Here is a 22830-nt window from a genome sequence, read left to right as displayed (position 1 = left end):
CACAGGCAACCTGATAACTCCGATCATTGTGTTCATAGATTCTGGACTGCCCTGGTACAAAACAAGTAATACCTGCAAGGAAACTCTGGGCTTCTCCATCAGAAAATACCAGGACTTGTCTGATGAAAATGACCAGGAGATCCAGGAGTTAATTAACTGCAAACGCAAGCTGTTCCTGGATTGGAAACTCAGCGACTCTCAGGAACAGAAACAGCTGCTATGAAGGACATGTACAGCTTAAATGCCCAAAGGCTCACCCAGTTGAAAGCCAAGAACAGAGGTGAGCTTATCAAGAGAGGCAGTCAGTGCCTGGTAGAAGGAATACTTCAAGGAACTCAACCGTGATTCTGTTCTTGACATGAGTGTCCTTGACTCTATTCCACAAAAGAATATCCAGTCCATCTTCACCACCACATCTGACTGACAAGGATTCAAAAAGCCTATGTGCCAAATGAGCAACAATGAGGTCTCAGTGTTGGACAACATGAAGTTCTATAATTGGTGGAGAAAAACTTCAAGCACAAATGTTGGTTTGTACTTACCTGAATCAAGATTCTAAGAACAGTATATTCTCCAGGTGTGAACATGTCAGCACATTCTGCACTCTCATTTTGTATGTCTTACTGCCCTGTTCCCTACCTGAAGATGGGGATGATAGTCAGATTAGAGTGGAAGCTCACTCTATCAGTCTTTCGTCTTCAGTGATCCCAGCTAGATAGAGTATGGGCCATTATACAGAAGTTACAGTCCAGAAACAGGCTATTCAACACAAGGAGACTAAAGTCATACTCATACCTGAGTGTTTGGGGATTTAATCGACCAGAGCCAGTTGAAAAGTTAAAAAAAACTTTCCAAAATTCTGCAGCACTTTCCTGGTTAGGAAGGTACTTGGACAAATTTGAAGTGAACATTTAAGGCCACATTAAATAAATACTAAATAAGTTTATTATAGGACCAGAATCAATGGTTCATCTTTAGAATTATTTTCCTCTATTGAAACTTAACCAGACTGGTTGTGCAGACAACCCACTGGATTGCCATCATTTGAGTAGCTTACCCTGTAACCGTCAAAAGGATTTAGACTTCCAACCACCTAGTATTAAACCCTTCAATTTTTTTCTGGTGTGTAAATCATAATTGGTGCTGTCTTATACAAATTAATCTGAATTAATGAAAATCAAACAAAAACTGCATAACTGAAAATCTAAAATAAATACAGAAAGTGCTGTAAACTCCCAACAGGTCAGTTACCATCTGTGGAAAGCGAAACAGTTAATATTTCAGGTTTGAGACCCTTCATCAGAACTGGGAAAGAGTGAAGACAACTGCTGGTCCTTATCCAGAGGGAATCTTCAGTGCTTGTTGCAATCATTGCATTTGACAAGGAATTCCACATTCTTGTCATTCTCTCTGATGTGTAGATATTAGTTGAGCTTGAGTTAGAATTTTCTTCCCACCATAGATAGTATCTACATGAGGCACTGCCTCAAGAAGGTAGCATCTACCATCAAAGATCCCCACCATCCAGGCCATGCCATCTTTTTGCAGCTACCATCGGGCAGGAGGTACAGAAGCCTGAAGTCCCACACCACCAGGTTCAAGAACAGTTACTTCCCTTCAACCATTCTGTTTTTGAACCAACCTGGACAACCCTAATCACCACCTCAGTATTGCAACACTATGACCACTTCGACCACTTTGCACTACAATGGACTTCGTTTTTTTTTGTTCTAATTGTGTTCTTTCTTGTAAAATTCTGTATAATCTATGTTTAATTTTTGTTTTTCTTGTGAATACTGCTTATCTGATGCTATGTGCCTGTGATGCTGCTGCAAGTAAGTTTTTCATTGCACCTGTGCATACATGTGCATATGACAGTAAACTCAACTTTGACTTTGATTTCTTTTGCCAATCACCTTATCACTGATGGGAACAGTTTCTTTCCATCTACCCTCTCTATACAGTTCATGATTTGAAATAGCTATATTAGATCCCCCCACAACCTTCTCTGTTCCATGGAGAACAACCCCAGCTTCTCTAGTCTATGCACATAGCTAAAACAAAGATCCCTTTCAAGTGGAAAGACAGAAGATCCAGCTGTCTTACAGAGAGAGATCTTTACTTTCCAAACCACAAGATCATAGAATTGAACATCTAGGAGAAATGAGGCACAGGAGGCCATCCATCAGATTGAACATTAACAAAAAGGGGGAAAGATTTTTTTAAAATATTCTTACATTTATTAATGAAAAACAATTTGAAATATTTGTAATATTGCTAAATTCCTCACTATGAAATAAATGGACCAAATTCTGCTGCTGAACGGTATATTGGTGCCATCTATTGAACCTGTTGCTTCCCTGCAGCTTACTCTAAGATGGTTGAGAGTGGTCTCTTAACTTGTCATCTGTTTTTGGGTTCTTCACTTCTTACCACACCAGCATCAATCCCTCCACCCAATGTACTGTGATCTTTCCCATTAATCAGTAGGAGATATATAAGAATATCCCAGAATATTCTCTCTAATTAAAAGGATACAGGAATGGAGAGATCTGGGGTATGCATGTGCATAGTCCATTGCAGGTGGAAGAACAGGCTGGGAAAGTAGTTAAAAAAGCATACAGAATCCTGAGTTTAAAAGTAGAAAGAGTACAAGAGCGATAAAGCCTTGGTGAACCTTTAGAAAACACTGACTTAGCCACAACTGGAGTATTAAAACTTAAAAACTTTATTTATACAGCACGGTAACAGTGCTGGCCCAACAAGCCCATGCTGCCCAATTACACCCACATTAATCTACTAACCCATAGGAAGACATTTGGGCCTTCAAGAGGGTGCAGAAAAGACTTACTAAAATGATTCCCGTGATAAAGGACTTTACTTATGGGGATGGACTGGAGAAGTTGGGGTTATTCTCCTAGTAATGGAGTGGATCTGATTTAAAACGATGAAGGACATAAGGAGAATATATAGGGACCATTACCATTCGTGGTAGGATTGAGAACAAGGGGCCAAAGAATGAAAGTGCTTGGCAAACGATAAATGAATGACATAAGGAAAAGGCTTTTTTTATGCAGTAAATGTTTGGAGTCTAGAATGAGCTGCAGGGGTAATAGTGGAGGCAGGTAAGATTGTAGCATCTAGAAGGGAGCTGGATAAGCGTCTGAAAGGAAAGAACTTGCTCAGCTAAGGGAAGAGAACAGGAAAGTGAAACTGGCTAGATTGGTCTCACATAGAGCTGCTCTGTCATTCAGTCAAGTGCACTGAACCCAAGTGGAAAATTGCAATTGATTTTGACTGCTCAGTAGGTTTTAATATTCGTAGGTTGCACATATATCAGTCAAGACATAAAGACAATGCTAAAACAATTAGACTTTTTAAAGATAGAAATGGGAGAAATGTGTAGATACGTCCAGTGGTGCCATCTCTGAGTAATCACTTATCAATTCCTAGTCATTGCTTTTCTGTTAGAGGAGCCTGAAGCTGAAAATGATATTGGATAGTAACCACAGAATTTAGTTCTGAAATGTCAGCGCGTCCGTGATGGTCCAGGGTGTGGTCTGCACGGGGATTTTAGCCTGTGAATTTTGCTTAAACAATGATGATTGAATCATGAGAAATGCCCAAGAGAGATATCTGACTTGTAGGTGATAGTGTTCTCCCATCATTGGGATCACCCATTTTCTTAAACATCCCTATGACATAACTTCTCTAGTATGTCCCGACAATATTGTTATTAGATAAAAGAGACAAAACAATGGTATAACATATTTGCAGGATACCTTGGTGCTCTTTAGAACCAAGAAATTCCTGCTGAAATTCATTCACAATTAATACACATGAATGAACAACAGCAGCCGCATACAATTCTAAGGATGGTGAAGTATTTATATCGCGTATGGAATCTGATAAAATAATAATTACGAAATATTAACATATGTTTGGCCTTAGTTCAGGGCTTCTTTCTTCTCTGTTTCCTCAGCGTCCACATTATCAACACCAACATTTTGATTAGGTTCTTCTTTAATCGTAATTGCAATGAAAATAAACGTATATGGACTCTGGTGTAAAACCTGTAGTATTTGTTATTTCCGTATCCAACCTGCTTCTTTCCATTGCATCTATATTTGTTTGTAAGCACAATTACACATGTGGTCTCATTAGTATTTTATGAATATTGTTTCCTTTATGGATCTACCTATCCTCATAATTTGATTTGTCTTTTCGGCAATTTCCTTAACTGTATTGATTCTGTATTGATTACTTTCCCCAATGGTTTGCCGTTCTCTATAGACGGCACAAACTCATGCAGCAATTTATTCCACTGCTGCTGGATCAGTGCTTTATCCAAGTGGTCATTCTTCAAAAGTAAGTCAAAACACTGAGCTCTATCAGGCTACCCACTGCTAACCACAACTATCCACTGACCTGATATCCACTTGCACGCACTCTTATCCCAGGACATCTGAAGAGCATTAGTTTCCCCTTCCTAATCCCACAGTGCCAGGTCAATTCAATCCACACAGATAAGAGTTGATCCTGCCTCAGCCTTCCTATTCGCTATGATTGACGGTGCAAAATCAAAATGCCGATGAAAATCTGGCGGATTACGGACAATTTGCGATGAACCAGAATTCATGCTTTTATGTGATTGGTGATTATTTATCACAAGAGCTTTAAAATCTTGCAACTTCTTCCTGACAGCACAGTAGGTAAACCCTCACCATATATTCGCGAAAGTAGGGCCACGCGGTGACTTGTGATGGAAAAGAAAAACCAGTTTCCCTAGCGATGCCACGTCTTGGGATTTTGTTAGATAAAAAATAATAACGCGCGAAATAAATGGAACTTTTTATTGCTTTCTGCCAAAATGGGACGTACCGCCCGCTAACCTGAAAATATAAATTTTACTTCCCAAAATAAATCTGCATCTGGCCCTTGTCTATCGCTTTGGACATTGCTGTCTGCATGCCTGGTGCGGTACCTAGTCTGAATTTGAGCAGGATATTAAATATGATTGTGTGCGTTACCATCATGTACGTACACGGTGTATGCAGGTCACAAATCACAGAATGGTGAAGCTTGTTTTTGACATGGTGTTACTGGATTCCATTTGATTTGTTGGCATAAATATAGAAATGATTTGCAAAATACTAATAATGAATTATTTATTTGTAGTACTGGAATTTATTCCTGTTCATGTTTGGTTCTGGAACCTGAGTTGCTGCAGCTTCTGTCACCTTGGAGACGGGGCTTAATTGCTGCACCCACGGATGAACTCTGGCGCTGTCCAGCGCTGCGGTGCTGAACCCGCTGCATCGCTCTGGTGCGCCCCGCTGTCGCTGTCCAGCGCTGCGGTGCTGAATCTCCTTGGTGCTGTGATGCTGAATGTCGCCGCTATCTGGCGCTCTGGAGCCTGTGTATGATCTGGAGCTGCTCCAGACTCGCTGCGCTTTCTTCCCCGTCAATCTCCCGAATAGTGAGAATGTAAACGGCGATCGCCCTCGCTGCTACTCGCTGAGCGATGAGACCGGGAGATACGCCATCTGCACCTCACCACCATGGACGAAGACCTCTTTCAGCTTCGGCATCTACCGTGAGTAGAAGCACACCGCCCATTCATCCATATGAACAAGTCTGTGCGTTGGAGACATAGGCACTGGGCCTGTGCATCACCCACCCGGCCTGAAACATCCAGCTCCCGTTCAGACTATATTCACCGGCCACAATTATATAAACAGATGTCCCAGACACGCTAAATAATATTGACTGAAATTTAATTAATTGTTGGGTCGCACAGTTTTTTACAAAAACCTTTAATCATATTTGAAAGTCTGCAATCATGTTGATGAGCGACTGTTGTCAGTTAATTAATTCTCAAAAAATGTTAATCATCTTTTCATTTAAAAATTAAGGACATTTATGTGCCTGCTGTATCGTTTGTTACTTGCTAGTTTAAAACATCACTTAGTTGTCTTAAATACCTCCGGGAATGGGACAATCAACTGCCTCCACTCAAAAATATGACATCTAATAATTAATTTGTATTATCAGGTATTTAGCTTTTCCTCTATTTTGAATTCAAATTGTATTTTTCTGCAGATACTTGGTGAATTAATAATATATTTTTAAATAATTTCTCTGGGACATAGTTATTGCAAATTGCTAATGGAATTAATTCCAATATTTATATTGTGAACAGGGATAACACAAAGCTTGTGGTTACTTCTTGAATTAATAATAGTTGCTGTGGTTTAACTTGCAGGTACACACACAGACAAATCGAAACAGCCCCTGTCTCTTTGAACATCTTATTGATTTGTAGAGTTAATTATTTAAATATTGATACAAGCCCTGTATTTTATTAATGAAATCTAGCAAATAGAAGTCCTCCATTAGCTTCAAATATTTTCTTAATTTAAATTAAATATGAATTTAGCACATCTCTTTTAAAACAAGTGTCAGTTTAACTTTCTGTGTTGGTTTCCAAGCAGAATGTTAAAAATGTGATGAGCCATGATTACATTGAATAGCAGGCAGGCTTGAGGACTGAGTGGCCTAATCCTGCTTCTATTTCCTTATGTTTCTTATTATTGTGTGCATGACAGTCAGGCTTATAAGCACTGTGTTTAGCACATTATAAACATTGGCCGTGGCTTCTTTTGTTGAAAATGGCTTTAGTCTTAGGAGCATAACCAAAGCATTTAATATTCTTTCAAGTTGCAAATGAAGTAATTGAAAATGTTAGCTGGTGAGTGGCAGACAAGCAGTAAGGATGGGTCTCATATTCACATTGCAAAATAAACAGTATTTGATTTGAAGTTAAGACTAAGCATCTTTTAGGAGGATAATAGTACAAAGCACTAACTCTTAAGTAGTTAACTGATAGTGTTCTTTGAAAAAAAATCACGATTACTAACCCAGATTTACAGAAGTGTATAACTATGATCTAACATTCCTTGACTTTCTTCCGTCTTTGGGAATGTAGAATACAATTAGTTTCTGGGACTTTGATACATTGACACTATATATGAACAAAACTTTTATGAAATCACATTACACATTCATTTTGTTCATCTTAGATTTGTTCATTGATCTCTGTCACACGCCTACTTGAGTGATTGTGCATCACGTATAATCTGTGTGTTTGTGCATCCAGGATAAGGAAAGGCTGTTATACGGATATATATTTGCTGGTATGTTTGTTTTATTGTATCTCTGGTAGAGCACAGTATCGCTTCCAGAGAGACTCCATTCATTTTTGGAATCACCTGGCAAAACATACTCTTTAATCAGATTATTCCCCTCCCTGCACCCCCCAATCTCCTAACCCCCAGAACAACCAAACAGAGGCAGAAATCAGACGTAACTTATTCTTAAGTTTCTTGTGCTGCAGTTGCCCAGTTTCCCATTAGTATAATTCTCAATTATTTAATTTGCAAATTAGGTGATTCAAACACAAAGGAGGACTGCACAAAATGAGGCTCCGGTTGTAACTCTGGATTATGTTTATTTTTAAGACCCCTCATAGGCCTAAGACAATTTCAACCTTTTCAGTTAAAAAAAATGAATTTATCCAACTCTTTTGCCATGCCTTTGTCATAATTTATAATCATCTCAGAATCATTCTGCAATGATCTAGTTTGTCTGTTGATTAATTTTTGCCACCAAGTAGAAGCAGGCAATGCTTTGCAATTGTTATAAAATAAAATCAGAAAGTGCTGGAAATATTTGGCAGTTCTGGCTCTATCCATGGGAAGAGAAACAGAGTCAACATTTTAAGCCAAAGGCCCTTAGTCAGAACTGGGAAGGAGAGAAAAGAAGCTCACAAGTTGCAGAGAGGGTGGGGAGCAGGCAGGGGAGGGGAAATGCCTCTGATAGGTAAAACTGGGGTGACCATGGGGATATGCTGTAAACAAGGTTAACTGGTCAATGAGTGAATGGGAGCTGTTAGAGAGGGAGAGCATCGACTAAAGAACATACACAAAATAATGTAGGAGTTGTGAAATGCAGAGCAGCAAGACGTGCCTGGAAGATCAGGCTGGGTATGTCCTCTATTCCCAGGGAGAAAAAAGAAAACAAAATTCAATTGTTCTGTCTGTTCCTTTCAGAATTTCAAATATTTTAATTTTAACTGTTTATCTGTTTAATTATATCTTCCCTTCCCTGCTATAAAAAATATTCTGTTTCAGACTCCTAAAAATACTCTTATTCAGTTCCAGTTGCCAATTTGAACCTTCCTTTAATCATTGCAGCTTCCTCTCTTTATATATTATTTCCCTTTGCACATGGATCTGTAAGGCTACCCAACACCCCTCCCCCCATGAAAATATTTTTTAAAAATGATTTTTCCTTCTGCTACAGTCATCTGCACACATATGGTCCTCTAAAATGGCACAGGCATGCTCTTTTCATTTTTGCAAATTCAGTCTTTTAAAATATGCGCAGTCATAAAATTATTATTCCCAACGTCTACATGTTAAAATCTATACTGCATCATGTTGGAAAGATGGCCCACCACCTGGTGAACTGAATCTTATAAATACTGATGTTTATAATAGCATCCTGCTTCGCTCTGCTTGCTCTGTTTAAACACATAGACTTTCACTTAGTGAACAAAATGCACTGAGTTGTGGATGACTTGGTGCAAGGTGTTAGATGTTTATCTGTTACCAAAGCACATGAGAGCGAAGTTTTGGCAAGTAACTTTCACAGTGTGTGATCCAGGCAGAACCAACTCCCACCTGAAATCTTCTTCATCCCACTTGCCTTTTGTCCTGGCTGCTTACAAAAGGTCCTTCTTGGAAACTTGAGATACTTCCATAACACTGTTCTGTGAGATCTCAGATGATATTGATTTGTAATCACTACTTCAACATATCCAAATATTATTAACTCATTGCCTACACAATATAAACCAACATGGAGAAAGGACCAAATACACCAAAAGGTCCTCCTTGAACTCCTCTGACATGTTCTGTTGGTTATGACAGGTATTTTCTTAAAAATATTGATGGTGCATTGATTTTTAGGCTAAAGGTTAAGTTAGGCATGAAATGGCTTCCATCACTAAATAAATTAAGAGGTGTTAAGAAAAGGTCTTGTCAAACATGAGAACTGTATTCTTGATAAATTTGAGGTTAAAAAGTGCATAAAGTTGTAACTTTTGAGTAAAAGATTGGCCTTGTTCTAATTCCAAAGCCTTGCAGCGTATTTACAACCAAAGGAAATGTTACTGAGCATACATCTCTTGACTACAAAATGAGAAAACTAAGATATAAAAGGCATGTATAAGACATCAATAGTACATTGTTCATTTGAGGATTGTATGATCTTAAAAAGTCATGGGAAAATCTAGATAATGTCCACAATATTCTGCACAGGTTTTGGAACCATATGTAGTTTTTGGGTAACAGCGGGGCTTAATTGATGCAGTGTGTGCAAATATAATTCAGTCCCTCCCATAATTTTATGTTATTGTTTTTAGCTAAATAAACTAACTGATGCCAGTTAGTTTAAGATATGGGTTTTTTAATATATTGATCATTTAACAAACCCATCTCCGCAGTAAAATACGGCAACACAAAATAATTCCAATTTATTTCTTTCATCGATAAAACTATGAGCATATTTCTTAGTTGAAGACCCACTTTGACTGTTTAATGGAATAGAATAAATTAATGTGTTTCAGCTGATGATGTCATGTTATAAAATATCTTCATTTATGAGGTGACCGTCATTGACCCATAACTTTATCGCTCACGAGTCAGCCTCATTCTACTGGAGATATTTATTTGTTCAAATTGCCTTAGCTGTTAATGTTCTCTTCCTTGGGTCAGAGGTTTGTGGATTTGAACTGCATACCAGAGTTTAATTCAGTTTGAAAGATGCTGAAGGGTATGTCTGTAGGGGGAGAAGTGGCTTTCAAGTGCATAATTCTTGAAAATGCAGGTGCAAGCAGACAAGACCATAAAAAAATAAGAAAGGCATTTTGCATCTCATAAATAATGGCACAGAATAAAGAGGGTATGATAAATTAATAGTTACTCATTGGCTGCATATAATTTTGAATGCTCCAAATTAGAAAGGCGTTTAAGACCATAGAGTGCAGAGAGTATGTTCACCAGAGTAATGATGATGGAATGGCTGGGACTATTGATGATAGAACAGAGTAGGCTAGACATAACAATATGTAGATGGGAAAAGTACATAACTTATAGTATTACCCATAGTTGGAGCCATATCAGTGTCACTTGATCACGTTCTTCCAATGATGTTAGGAACATTGCAACGTGATGAACTATCCACAAAAAATATAAATAACAATTAAGAATTATGTGGCAGAACATTGCAATAAAATAAAAGCATTTTATTTTTTTATATAATTTAAGCCATTATGTACAAGATGAGGTTTGCACGAGATGAGGTTTCTGCTTGTGTTGCTGAGGTTTGATGTCTGCAGAACCAGAGGATGGATTGATGAGATGATTCACTGCTCATCATTGATGTTGTGGCTGGAGTTGGTCAACAAGTCAGGGACAGGACATGAGGAATGCCTGTCAGCTTAAATGCTGGGTACTGCAGGATTGAGAAAGGCATGCACCTACACAATGCTCTGAGGGACCAAAAGCAAATTTACAAAGAATTATAAAACAACCTTTGAAGGAGGATGGCAAGAACCAGGGGTCAGGGAAGAAAAATAATTTCCATAACCTTTTGGGAGAGGAAAGCGAGAATAAACAAATGAAATGCTTTCATTTCCTAATCAAGTTTTGTCAGTCAACAAAATGCAAAATATTAAAACATTTAGGAATAAGGTTTTCTAGTGAGTATGGAAATAAAGTTCAGAAAAATTAGACGAAGGACATATGACAATGTCTCTGTGAGGACTGTATCTCTCCACACCAGTAAAATAGGTCATGGTTTCTGCCTTGTCATTCCTGTAATGTAGTGAGTTGTTGCAGACCGCAGTGATCACACTCCAAGTCCCGTACTATTCATGAGCAATGAGAGGGCAAATCTGCTTTAATTCTAATAGCCAAACATTCATTGAAACAACGGACCCTGTTGAGACAAAGGAAATGACAGCTAGGCTGTACAACAGTATGGTAACATTAGTCTGACATCCTGGACTGTTTTAGTAGTTGAATAGGGAAAAGACCAACAAATATACATATGAACATGAACTAGGAGCATGAGAAGGCCACTCAGCCCCTCGAGCCAGTTCTGCCTTTTAATAAGATCACGGCTGTTCTGATTGTAATTGTAATCTGATGGTGTGATTGGCAAGGAAGAAGTAGGGAAGTCGAACTCCAATACAGACCTTCTCTTGACAAAATGCATGGAGTATGGACTTGTCACAATGAACACCCCACGTCACGGAGCAGCATATGACATCATGGCACCATCTCTGGTACAAGCACTGGCACCCATTAGATTTTACCATGTTCAAACAAGGAACTGCAAAAACTTCCACATCACCCGCACCATGACAGGTACCACTGACTGCTGGACTGAGCACTGCCTACCCTCCTCTGTTACCCAAATCAATCTGTCCCCAAAACAAAAGTGTTAGCAGAAGCAATCCTGCAAGAAGTTCAATGTCAGAGCCCTCGAGGACCTCACTAACTTAGCTCTTCTCAGTTGGCACCTCGCAGGAAACCTGTTGACTCCCAACCTATTGGAGCTGCAGAGTGACCACAGGAGCAGATGGTCTCTTCGCTGAAGTTGTAAAATTCAGTGGTGAAGAACTCCAGTCACAAATCCACATTGGGGGATATACCAGGGGAACACAGCGATGCCATGGTCACAACCTTCTTCAAGCAAGATGACAAGTCTGGCTGTGCTATCTGCAGAGAGATCTTCCTGCTGTCTGCCACAGGGAGAGTCATCGCCAGAGCCTGCCTCAGTTGCGTCCACAGGACAAAGAGCTCGCTCCTCCCCGCATCCCCCCCCCCCCCCACCACCACCAAAATAACAGTGTGGATTCCATCCAGCTAGAGGCACAGTGAACATCATCTTCACTAGCTCCAAAAATAGTGTAGGGAGTCGCATCAACCAATATACTTGCTGTATATCAACCTCACTGAAGCCTTTGACTCCATCAAGCAGGAGGGACTGTGAAACATGCTCCTCAAATTTGGATGCTCTTTTTATCTTTGCTTCACAATGGTACGCAGGTCTTGATACTAATCCATGGGTCTACAACAGAGACAAATTCATTGAAAACTGGTGACAAACAAGTCTACATCACTGCCCCAACACTTTTCTCAATCTTTCTTGCCACAATTTTACATCTCACCTCCAACATAGCTTTTGCTGAAGTGGAGCTAATCTACAGAACTAATGGGAAATTGTTCAACTTACAGAGTATACACTCCAGAACCAAGGTCACCTGGACCTCAGTATTCAAGTAGTATGTAGACAAAGTTTGAATTTTTAGGAACTTGGAGTCAATCTTCAAGTCAAGGTTGACTGTTCACTGAAGCATGTGAGAGGATTGTCCTCACACTCAACATCTTCAATATAAGGATCCTCTACAAACCCACCCCACTTCACAACACTTCCCTCTGTGGGTAAAAGTTTAATGTGAGACCCTGGAAAACACGGTCCACTTGCCTTATCTTGGGAGCTCCCTCCCAGCGAAAGCAAACATCAATGATAACCTTTATCATTACTTTAGTGAACCAATTGAGATTTGGTCAATCGAGGAAGAGAATGCTTGAAGAACAAGACCTCAGATCTGGCACAAAATGGTCTATCAGGCAACAGTGATCTCTGCCCCTCTAAATGCTTCTGAGACCTGGACTACCTACAAGAGGCACCTCAAGTGCTGGAAAGATACCCACCAATGCTGTCTCAACAAAATGCTCTAAATTGGCTGGAAGGATAAATGAACCAATGTCATTGTCCTCTCCCAGTCCAACATCCCCTGGATTGGGGCCCAAGATAATCGGCTAGGTTGGGCAGGCCACATCATTCACATGCCTGACATCAGACTCCCAAAAGAGACACACTATCCTGACCTCTGTCATGGGAAGAGACTACCAGACAGACAGAGGAAATAAATTCTAGGATGTGCTTAAAGTCTTCTTGCAAAAATGCAACATCTCCGTGAATCTTGGGATCCCAAGCTCATGACTGCTCAAAAATAGAGAAGGAACATTCGGGATGGTCTTGAGAGCCCAGAGTCCATGTATTGAGAGCACACGGAAGCCCTGTGTAAACAGAAGGAAAACGGCATCACCTCACAAATTACCCACACTGTTAATCATCTCTCCTGCCTTCTCTGGAAGAATCTGTTGGTTCCCACATTGGTCATCTCAAAACTACAAACCTGGAGTGGAAACAATTCATATTCAATGCTGAAGGGCTGCATTAGCAATTAACTCTAACTTTTCGATTTGAAGATGCTGGGTTAATGGTGATCTGATCTCATACAATATATTCTAATAATTAAACATTGGGCAGGTGCCCTCACTCTCATTGGTGGGCAAAGCAGAAATCTTGCGTTTGTTCGATAAATACTGTCAATAATTCAGATCTTTCTAAAAATTCTTCTCAGGTTCAGTGCTCAGAGTTGCTCCTGTAAGCATAACCCAAATATGTAGCTGTTACACCCTTTGTGAATTGAACTAGATATTTGTATCTACTGGTTGGGAGCTTCTCAACTCCCGCTAAAGGTAGATTGTATAAATATATGGTAAGATAAGACTTGATATACATGATTAAGCTTCATTTCATGTCTGTAGTCATAGAGGATTAGAATTCATTCACTTCAATCAAAGTGCATATCACCATACTGGTAAAAGCTCCAGTGAGTTGGGATAAAGGGGCCACTTTTGATTTAGCAATAGTGTACTACGGCTTTCAGTGCTGGGGGCTCAACTACCAAAATCTACAGTGATGACTTGGATGAAGGGATGAGTGGACTGTTGCCAAATTTGCTGATGTCACAAAGGTAAGTGGTTAGTAATCTGTGAGAATACAGAGAGCCTGCAAATGGCTATAGGTAGGTTAAGTGTGTAGATAAGGAGTTGTCAGCTGGAATATAATGTTGGAAAATGGGAGGCTATTCAGTTTGGAAGGAGAATGCAAAAGCAAATTATTATTTAAATGGAGTGAGACTACAAATGTTGTGATATAAAAGAGCTGGGGTTACTAGTACATGAAACACAGTAATTTGGTATGCAGGTACAGCAAGTAATTAGGAAGGCTAATGGAATGTTGGCCTTAATTGCAAAGGGGCATGGAATATAAAAATAGCAAAGTTTTTGATGCAACCTTGCAAGGCACTGATGAGATTGCACCTGGGGTACTGCATATAGTTTTTGTCTTCATATTTATGGAAGGAAATGCTTACTTGCAAGTTAGGCAGTGTTGGGAAGGTTTGCATGTTTGGTTCCTGGGAAGAAGGTTTTGACAAATGAAGAAATGTTGAAAATGTTGTCCCTTTTCTCATTGGAGTCAGAAGAATGAGAGGTGATGTTATTGAAATGTGAGTGGGATTGAGAGGGTGTTTCCCTTGTGGGAGTATCTAAGAGTAGGGGCGTTGTTTCAGAATAAGGAGTTGTCCATTTCAGATGGAGATATGGAGGAATTTCTTCTCCCAGAGAGTCATGAAATTTTGAAATTTGAGCTGTGGAGGGGGAGTCATTAAAAATATTGAGGGTGGACATGGGCAGAAATTTAAATGAGCAGAGAATGGAAGGGGTTGGGAACAGCATGGGAAAGTGGTTATGAAGCCATGATTGGATCAGCTGTGAATTTATTGAAAAGTGGTACAGCCTCAAGGGGCTGAATGGCTTACTCCTGCCCCTATTACTTACATTCTTATGTATGTTCTTCTTGAAGTCCTGGTGTGTGCCTGAGATATTAAGTTCTTTGCATATGCAAATTGGGGGCCAAACTCATGGTGGACGAGGCGCCTCTGTACTTTGGATCGTACACAACCACAACTTTGCTGTTCAAGTTGCACTGAATTTTACCAGGTGCAATATAGGGTCCTAAAGGGTAAATAATGGAGCTCCCCTGCTCATTCAACTTCCAATCCACTGGCCCCTGACTGTCCCTCTTAACATGACCAATCCTCCTCTCTGATTCCCCTTATAACCTGAGCTGATATCTGAGCCAATGCTCCTGGGACTCGGGGACTAATTTCAAGACGCTGATGTGAGCCATTAGAGACCAGTGGAACAACTTCCCATGTGGTTCATTATTGGTTAGGCGTGGTCCAGTTTCAAGGACAGAACATGACAATCTCAGAGATATCAATAATCAGCCAATAGTTATTTATCCAGGGGGTTCAGTAATTCATTGAGCCACCTATTAAATTAACTCTCTGTTTCAAAAGGCCAAATGAATTTTCCTTGTCTATTCCCCAATTAGCAGATCCAATTTTAGAAGAAGTATTTAAACAAAAGTAATTATTTTTTCACCAGGATGAGGATGGCCAAATCCCTTGATAATAGCAGTTCAAGACACTCACTTTCATGTCTTGATGGTATGATTCACTCTTTAAAAGGCTTTAGTAGTCATGCTCTCTTTAAAAAAAGAAAACAAATGTTCCAATGATTTCCTCTTCAGTAGTGAAGCTTGCTGCTATAAGACTGCGCAATGATGAGTTTCCCAATGACAATTCCTCTTTTAAAAATATTGCTGATGACAACGCCATCTTTTGACTCTTTGGGTTTTCCAGAGTGGTTAAGTTCCGTCGCACAGGTGAAAGCGCGAGGTCAGAAGATGACACGTGTTCTGGAGAGCATGAGATTGAGATAGAAGGGGTCCGATCCGAACTGGAGCAAGTTGAACTGGAGGATGGAGCCACTGTCCCCAAAGACTTTGCAAATCCTACAGATGGTAAAGTACATAATGTTATTAAACAGAGGCTCACGTCATTTGCAAACAAGTGTAGAGAATGAAAATATGCAATATCATTTGTATGCTGCAAATAAGGAATCACATTTCATGATGCTTTGTTTGTACTTTCATTAAATGACCAAGAAATGAATTGATCAGTGCAAGCCATAATAACTAGAAAGTCCTAACTTTACTTCCCAATTGGTAATGACCTCAGCCAATGATGTCTCAGCTTCCAAACGAATGATAAATAAAATTAACAAAATAAAATGTTGACACAATTTAAGATGGTTGGATTCAGCTGTGCCTCTCATAAGAGAATAACCTGCTGAAATGTAAAGAGTCTGCAGTTTAATGAAGTCCCACTAGTCTCTGTAGAGCTGCTCAACAAGAGAGACAGTACTTCATGTGTGGAGGGAGGACGCTGACATGAATAAAACTCAACTATCTGATGGGTGGAGGGATAAAGGGGAGAACGAAAACTAAACTAACAAATGGTTTGGAGGAAGTTGTGTGTCATTTTCAACCATCCCTGTTGTTTCCTAGATGTGTTCATGGTGGAGGATGCTGTCGAGGCGATTGGATTTGGAAAGTTTCAGTGGAAACTCTCAGTCCTTACTGGATTGGCATGGGTTAGTAGCATCCACTTGTTTTCTTTTCGATATTTATCCATGCAGAGAACAGATTTATTTGTTGCAAAAATACTGAAGGAATCATGGAAAGAAGACCAAGGACTGTGATTTTTGTACAGCAAGATTAGAAGCAGATCCTTAGTAGAGAAGTAAAAGGTGTAGAATAATTCCAGATAAACCAGACAATGTGTCACCTTGAAAAATAATCATATGTTGAGGATGGGATTTTGGATTATATATCTATGGGCAGACAAAGATTAACAGATTACTACAGAGCAGTTAAAACCATAAAAGTAAGGAATCTGGCCAGGAATGTTTTATAAATGGTGTAAGGTTAGATATGTAATTCAGTATTTTAGTTGCTTTTCCTTTGGGTATAGGTGATAACTCTTTAAGATAGAGCAGATCAGATATTTCCATGGAAGGAATAGGTTTGATGGGCCAAATAACAGTTTATCATTTTGGGCTTTCCTACTTTCCTTTTGTATTTGCTGCCAGCTGTTAATTCTGTATTATATGTGCTAAATGTGTTAATTCGTTTTAGATGGCTGATGCCATGGAGATGATGATCCTCAGTATACTGGCACCTCAACTGCACTGTGAGTGGAGATTGCCAAGCTGGCAAGTTGCCTTCCTAACCTCGGTACGATTACTTCGTTGAAGTGTAAATGAGTAGCATCACAGCCCAGTGAATGGTCTTGTTAGTCACTGGGGTGAGTCAGTTATTCACATGCTAAGAATTTGTACCAGTTCCATATTGACCCTTTCTCTCTTGTGCTTGTTCCCTTTCTTGTTCCACCGCAGGTGGTGTTTGTTGGAATGATGTCCAGCTCATCGCTATGGGGAAACATATCAGATCAGTATGGCAGAAAGACAGTGAGTATCAATATTGCTGTTGGCTTCTACACCTTTCTCTTCGGCTCCTAAATCTTGCTGATCAGTGGCATCAGTCTAGTTTCTCACTTGAATCGCCAGTGTGTACCAATGCAGTGAGAGTCTAGAGTTATTGCCAATGAAAAATGTGTGATCCAAATCCACCCCTGTTGTTATTTGACAGTTGCAAAATAAACTTTACAGCAAAGGTCATTTAACAGCAATTTACTGGATGATTATTGTTATTCCCCTCTTAGTGCAGAGTGTTTCAAGTTACAAGGAGTGAATCAGCATCAGCTTGAATGAAGCAGTGATCAAGGATCAAACCTGGGACTTCTGCTCTCTTTAAGCTTAGTATCACAGCATCTGATGCACTCACTCAAACCATTTGGATAACTCCAAACCGATGCATATAATGGAAGTGTTGACTGACAGCTTGAAACAGAGATTAAGGTGAACCAGCCCAGTCGGACTCAAGTTAAAGAACAAGTATAAATGATCTGACTTTGTAATCACAATTTACCATAATCTTTCCCGATCTATGGGACATCTGCGAGATTTCTGATCAGAGGTTCAGCTAGTCAAGCTCTGTAGGTTTCAAGATAGATCACCATCGCTTACAAATGCTGACCAGACTTCAGCTGTACCCATGGTAAACTGGATACGGTGGATCTCCAAGGAGCTGAGAAAATTACATTGGGTGGTATATATTGGTGTACCCAATGAGTTCACCATCTATTGCCAGCTGGCAAAATCCAGTCTTCAACTGGTACCATATTCTTGCTGATCACAAATAACAGTTAATATTCCTGGGCTCAGTCTGAAGTGTTTCCTGGGACCATAATGATCAACTGAATTTTTTTTAAAATATAAGTAGCTGGAGTCTTAAGTGGAAAAATTATCCTTTGGTTGCCAGCACTAAATGCATGGAAAATCATTGGCTGCTGGTTGTAGCTACCTCCATACATTTAATCCCATGGATTTTATTGGAACTGAATGTGCAGAAGTTGAGTACAAGCACTGAACAATGCTCTCATACATTAAGTGGAGCAACCAAGTATGATTTCAGCCCCCTTAATCTTCTGGACCAGGATGCTAATAGTTAGCAGTGATCAGAAGTGGGGAGGACAGGCCAGTGGCTTCCCACCAAACCAGGCCAGATGACAGCATTTGCTTTCTCTCTTAATTTTTCTTCTGTAGTCCACTTTCAGGTGGGTGCTGGGAGAGGGGAAGCACTTTTCATTTCAAGCAGCCAAAGCAAGTATAGAGTGCTCACAACTTCAGTGCAGAGCAGCTTAAGAGTAAAATACCCCATAAGTACTGAGCACTTGGACTAAGACAGGAAATACTGGAAACACTCAAGTCATCTGTAGGGAGAAAGGATGCTTGGACAGTAACCATTAAATGAAAACAATACATCAAAAGATGAAGTTGCAGTTTCAGTAAGTTTGGAAAATATAAGATAAGATATCTTTATTAGTCACATGTACATCGAAACACATAGTGAAGTGCATCTTCTGCGTAGATTGTTCTGGCGGCAGCCCACAAGTGTCGCCACACTTCAGGTGCCAACATAGCATGCCCACATCTTCCTAACCTGTATGTCTTTGGAATGTGGGAGGAAACCGGAGCACCTGGAGGAAACCCATACAGACACGGGGAGAACATACAAACTCCTTACAGACAGTGGCGGGAATTGAGCCCGGGTCGCTGGCGCTGTAATAGCGTTACGCTAACCGCTACACTACCGTGCCTATTAATGAAACAAAGACTGTTCCAAACAAATAGAAATGAGTGGCTCAGTGACCGAGAAGCAACTTAATAGGAAACAGTTAGACTCTACAAAGGAGAAGCAAGAAAATGGGGAAATTATGTTTAGAGCGGTAAGAATCTGCAGAAATCTTTAGAAGAAAATTTATCATACTACATAGCCTGCAATAATCCAGTTTCATCGTTTCATTTTGTTCTGATTTTGGTTCCAGATCCAAGTCTCAGAAACCCCCTTTGCCTTTCAGCCAGACCCCGAGCTGCAGCCGGCCCATTTGCCATGTTTCAGTCTCAGCTTCTTTCCTCCTTTTCTCATTAACGTGAGGTTCCTGTTTGTTCTCCACTCTGGTAACGTCTTCATCCACTTTTTCAGTTATCTGCAATAAATAGGGACTATTCCCTTCGGAGTGAAAAATTCCCTTGGTTGTTCTCTCATCCCAACTTCCATGTAGCCATCACCTGGCAGCTGCTTGTACAATTACATCAAAAGCAGCATCTGTTCAATCACTTCCCCTCATATTGAGAGGTAAAGTACCATTCCTTAAGTTGAAGTTGAACCAAGATATGTCCAAAGGGAACAACAAACAAGAAGGTGGAGGAACTTGGCGGATCAGGCAGCATCGATGGACAGTTGCGTTTTGGGTCTAGGTTCTTCACATGGACTGGTGTTGGGTCGAGACCCTTGATGAAATGTCAACTGTCCATTTCCCTCCACAGATGCTGCTCAACCCGTCGAGTTCCTCCGGCTTCTTGTGTGTTGCTCCAGATTCCAGCATCTGCAGTCTCTTGTGTCTCTATGTCCAAGGGAACTTCAATTTATTATCTCACCTGAAGAATGGCACCCAATGTTACATCAATACTTCCAGAGTATCGTACTGCCATCTAAGCCCAATTCTTGGCTTGGGACTAGAACTCTTCACCTTGTGAACTAGACATGGGCTGGTTCACTGTTAGAGGCTTAGTTTAACTGTCAATACTTCTGTGTGTTAATTCAAGGGTCTGAAAGTTAGCGTACTCTGGACACTGTACTATGGAATACTGAGTGCCTTCTCACCAATCTACAGCTGGATACTTGTCCTCAGAGGCTTGGTAGGCTTTGGGATTGGAGGTGTTCCACAATCGTGAGTGCATCACTTTAATTTTTGCTTTAAACTCTTCTGTTCTAAACAAATGAATGAATAATTGATTTTCAGTCTTGGTTGCCCCACACAGAGTAACATTATACGCAGAATTTCTTCCAATGAAATCAAGAGCAAAGTGTATCTTACTAATAGAGGTGAGTGGACTGTTTTGCTCTGTAATCTTCTTTAAATTCAAGCTCACTTATACAAAAATAAATTCTTTGCATTGATCATCATGAAAGTTGTTACTCTTGGGAAATTCCAATTATTAGACCAGGATATCATCAAAGTCTATGTGTATGTCAAGTTTGATACAGGATAATTCTCTGTCCACTATGTTATGACAATCTCTTCCAAATTACATAATGCATAGGTTGGAGGCTGAGCATTTCTTCACTTAAATTATCATTTTAAGCTCTTCAAAGCAAGATTTTGTATCAATTCAACAGAAAGAAAAAAATTAATTCCACTAGCCAAGTGGAGTGAAGGAATAATGCAAAATAATCTTCCCCCTTTATTAAGCAGAAGGCAAACAAAGTTAACCCCATTTCAGATGACCAATTATTGATCAGCATTGCTTAAAGTGTATGTGACAGAGAGAGAGAGAGAGAGATTCAAGGATAGAAAAGAGGGAAAAGGACATCGATTAATAATTATATTGAGCTTGCTGTTTTTCTCAGGATGTGTGGATTGTGCTTAATGGAAAGTCTCTTCATTTCAGGTGTTCTGGGCCTTTGGGACAGTGTTTGAAGTGCTGCTGGCAGTGGTGGTGATGCCCACATTAGGGTGGCGCTGGTTGCTCATTCTTTCTGCAGTGCCTCTTATGATTTTCGCCATCTTGTGTTTTGTAGGTATTTCCACTGAAAGTAAAATCTGAATGGAAGTGACAGGAATGGATAACTTGGATGGGGGAGGGAAAGCAAATAATCAACTGGCTGTAAGACTTTGATGTTCTGAATCCTCAGAGAGCGAGGTTGCAATTTGAACTTGGGAGAGGAGACTGGGTTCTGTCCTGTGAAAGAGAAAGTCAAAAGGCAGTGTAGGTATAGAGTGGGTTCAAGGTATATCCACGACTCCTGGTTTATGGAGCTACTGAGAGACCCGGTAGCAGGTCCTTTGCTCATTATTTGGGTATTTGATGCTAGACACAGAGTATGGAGCAAGAAGGCATTTACTGTTATCATGTAAGGGGGGCAGAGGGGGGTAATGACTTCAGCAGTGGATCTCTGGATGTACTGTTGTGCTGATTAAACAGGTGCCAACAATTCCTAGTGTTCCCAGTTCACCTGAAGTGAACTGCAGATAGATGAAGTGTTCAAACAGCAGGATTAATTCTACCAATCACCATAAGATATTATGGCTTCTGCACTAAGTTTTTACTTTACATTGGAACTGAACAAAGTTAGTTTAATCCATTGGAATTTTATATATAGGGTAAGGATTTAATTAATTGAAATTCTGTATATTGGGGAGTTAGATCACATAGTCTTATTATGGGATAATAGAAAATTCCTTTTAAGATAATTATATTAGTCAACTCAACTGATCAGACAATAGGGAAGGCAAATCCAGTCCTTGCATCATTGTTCTATGGGAATACCAAATGTATCAGATAGTCTCTATTTCTTACAGTGGCTTCCAGAGAGCGCACGTTATGACGTATTGTCTGGGAACCAAGAGAAAGCTCTTGCCACATTAAAGCGCATTGCTACAGAAAATGGAGCACCAATGCCACTTGGAAAACTGATCGTTGCCAGGCAGGTAAGGGATGGCCATGGTCATTAAAATAATATGTCTGCTGAAGTTCAGAAAAACAAAATTTTTTTTGGACAATAGATTATTTCAAAAGAGCATCCTTTCTGATTGCTCTCATCTCCTTCTTTATACTTGTTCATTATTTCCTCTAATTTAATGACAGAATGATTCCTATTTGTTTACATAATCACACAAAAGTTACAGCATGGAATTGGGCCATTCAGCCCAACGAGTCTGTGCCAGCAAAATGCAAGAGCAGTCCATCAAGTCTTAGGTCCTAGTTTCCAACACCCACTTCCGCTCCCCTCCCCCATCCCCCATACCTTCTCCATTGCTCTGGAAATAACTTCCTTTTGAATACTTATCCAATGCTCAGCTGAACATCACTGCGATCCTCAATGATTTATGCGCATTTACCCCTGATCGCTCTTTTCCAGTACCACTTTTAGAATTGTGCCATCTAGTTTATATTGGTTTTTTTCTCATTCTTCCAACAAAATTTAATGCCTTACGTTTTTCATTGAGTAAAACATCTCGGACACCTCACAGGATTGTCATTAATCGAACTTTAACCTTGAGCTAAATTTGGATATTAGGGCCAGGAGTTAAAAAGGAGATAAATAGGGTTAGGGGAAGAAATCCCAAAGCATGTGGTCCCGGCAGCTCAATGCACAGCTACCAGTGCTGGAGCACTTAAAGCTGGAGATGTATCTTGGAGATACTCAGATATATTCTAGATGCCTATTTGATCTATTCATGCTGCCTTCCTAAAATAGTCTACATTCATAATTTGGTCCATGTCTATAAAAGAAAGGAAATAAGAA

The 22830-nt window shown here is 39.9% G+C and overlaps 2 protein-coding genes across 3 annotated transcripts in view; one reads left to right on the top strand and one right to left on the bottom strand.

The window, feature by feature from the left end:
- slc6a4b (solute carrier family 6 member 4b) overlaps positions 1-5319 on the bottom strand; it is a 54187-nt gene extending 48868 nt beyond the window's left edge. Inside the window, exons 1-2 of the mRNA XM_052031805.1 lie at positions 5241-5319; positions 3783-3905 (exon numbers count right to left, since the gene is read on the bottom strand). Of these exons, the coding sequence (XP_051887765.1) occupies positions 3783-3905; positions 5241-5319 (202 nt within the window). The remainder of the gene's footprint in view (positions 1-3782; positions 3906-5240) is intronic.
- Positions 5320-5442: 123 nt separating this feature from the next.
- The window catches only part of svopa (SV2 related protein a), a 34362-nt gene continuing 16974 nt past the window's right edge, over positions 5443-22830 (top strand). For both annotated transcript variants that reach the window (XM_052031858.1, XM_052031857.1), the window contains exons 1-9: positions 5443-5596; positions 15698-15858; positions 16405-16490; positions 17035-17133; positions 17295-17366; positions 20127-20251; positions 20343-20406; positions 20973-21098; positions 21884-22012. In XM_052031858.1, the coding sequence (XP_051887818.1) occupies positions 5562-5596; positions 15698-15858; positions 16405-16490; positions 17035-17133; positions 17295-17366; positions 20127-20251; positions 20343-20406; positions 20973-21098; positions 21884-22012 (897 nt within the window). In that variant the 5' untranslated portion in view covers positions 5443-5561. The remainder of the gene's footprint in view (positions 5597-15697; positions 15859-16404; positions 16491-17034; positions 17134-17294; positions 17367-20126; positions 20252-20342; positions 20407-20972; positions 21099-21883; positions 22013-22830) is intronic.

This window comes from Pristis pectinata, chromosome 17 (genome assembly GCF_009764475.1).
Source record: "Pristis pectinata isolate sPriPec2 chromosome 17, sPriPec2.1.pri, whole genome shotgun sequence".
Lineage (NCBI taxonomy): Eukaryota > Metazoa > Chordata > Chondrichthyes > Rhinopristiformes > Pristidae > Pristis > Pristis pectinata.
The sequence above is the reverse complement of the archived record's forward strand: the minus strand, read 5'-3'. Positions and strand labels throughout refer to the sequence as shown.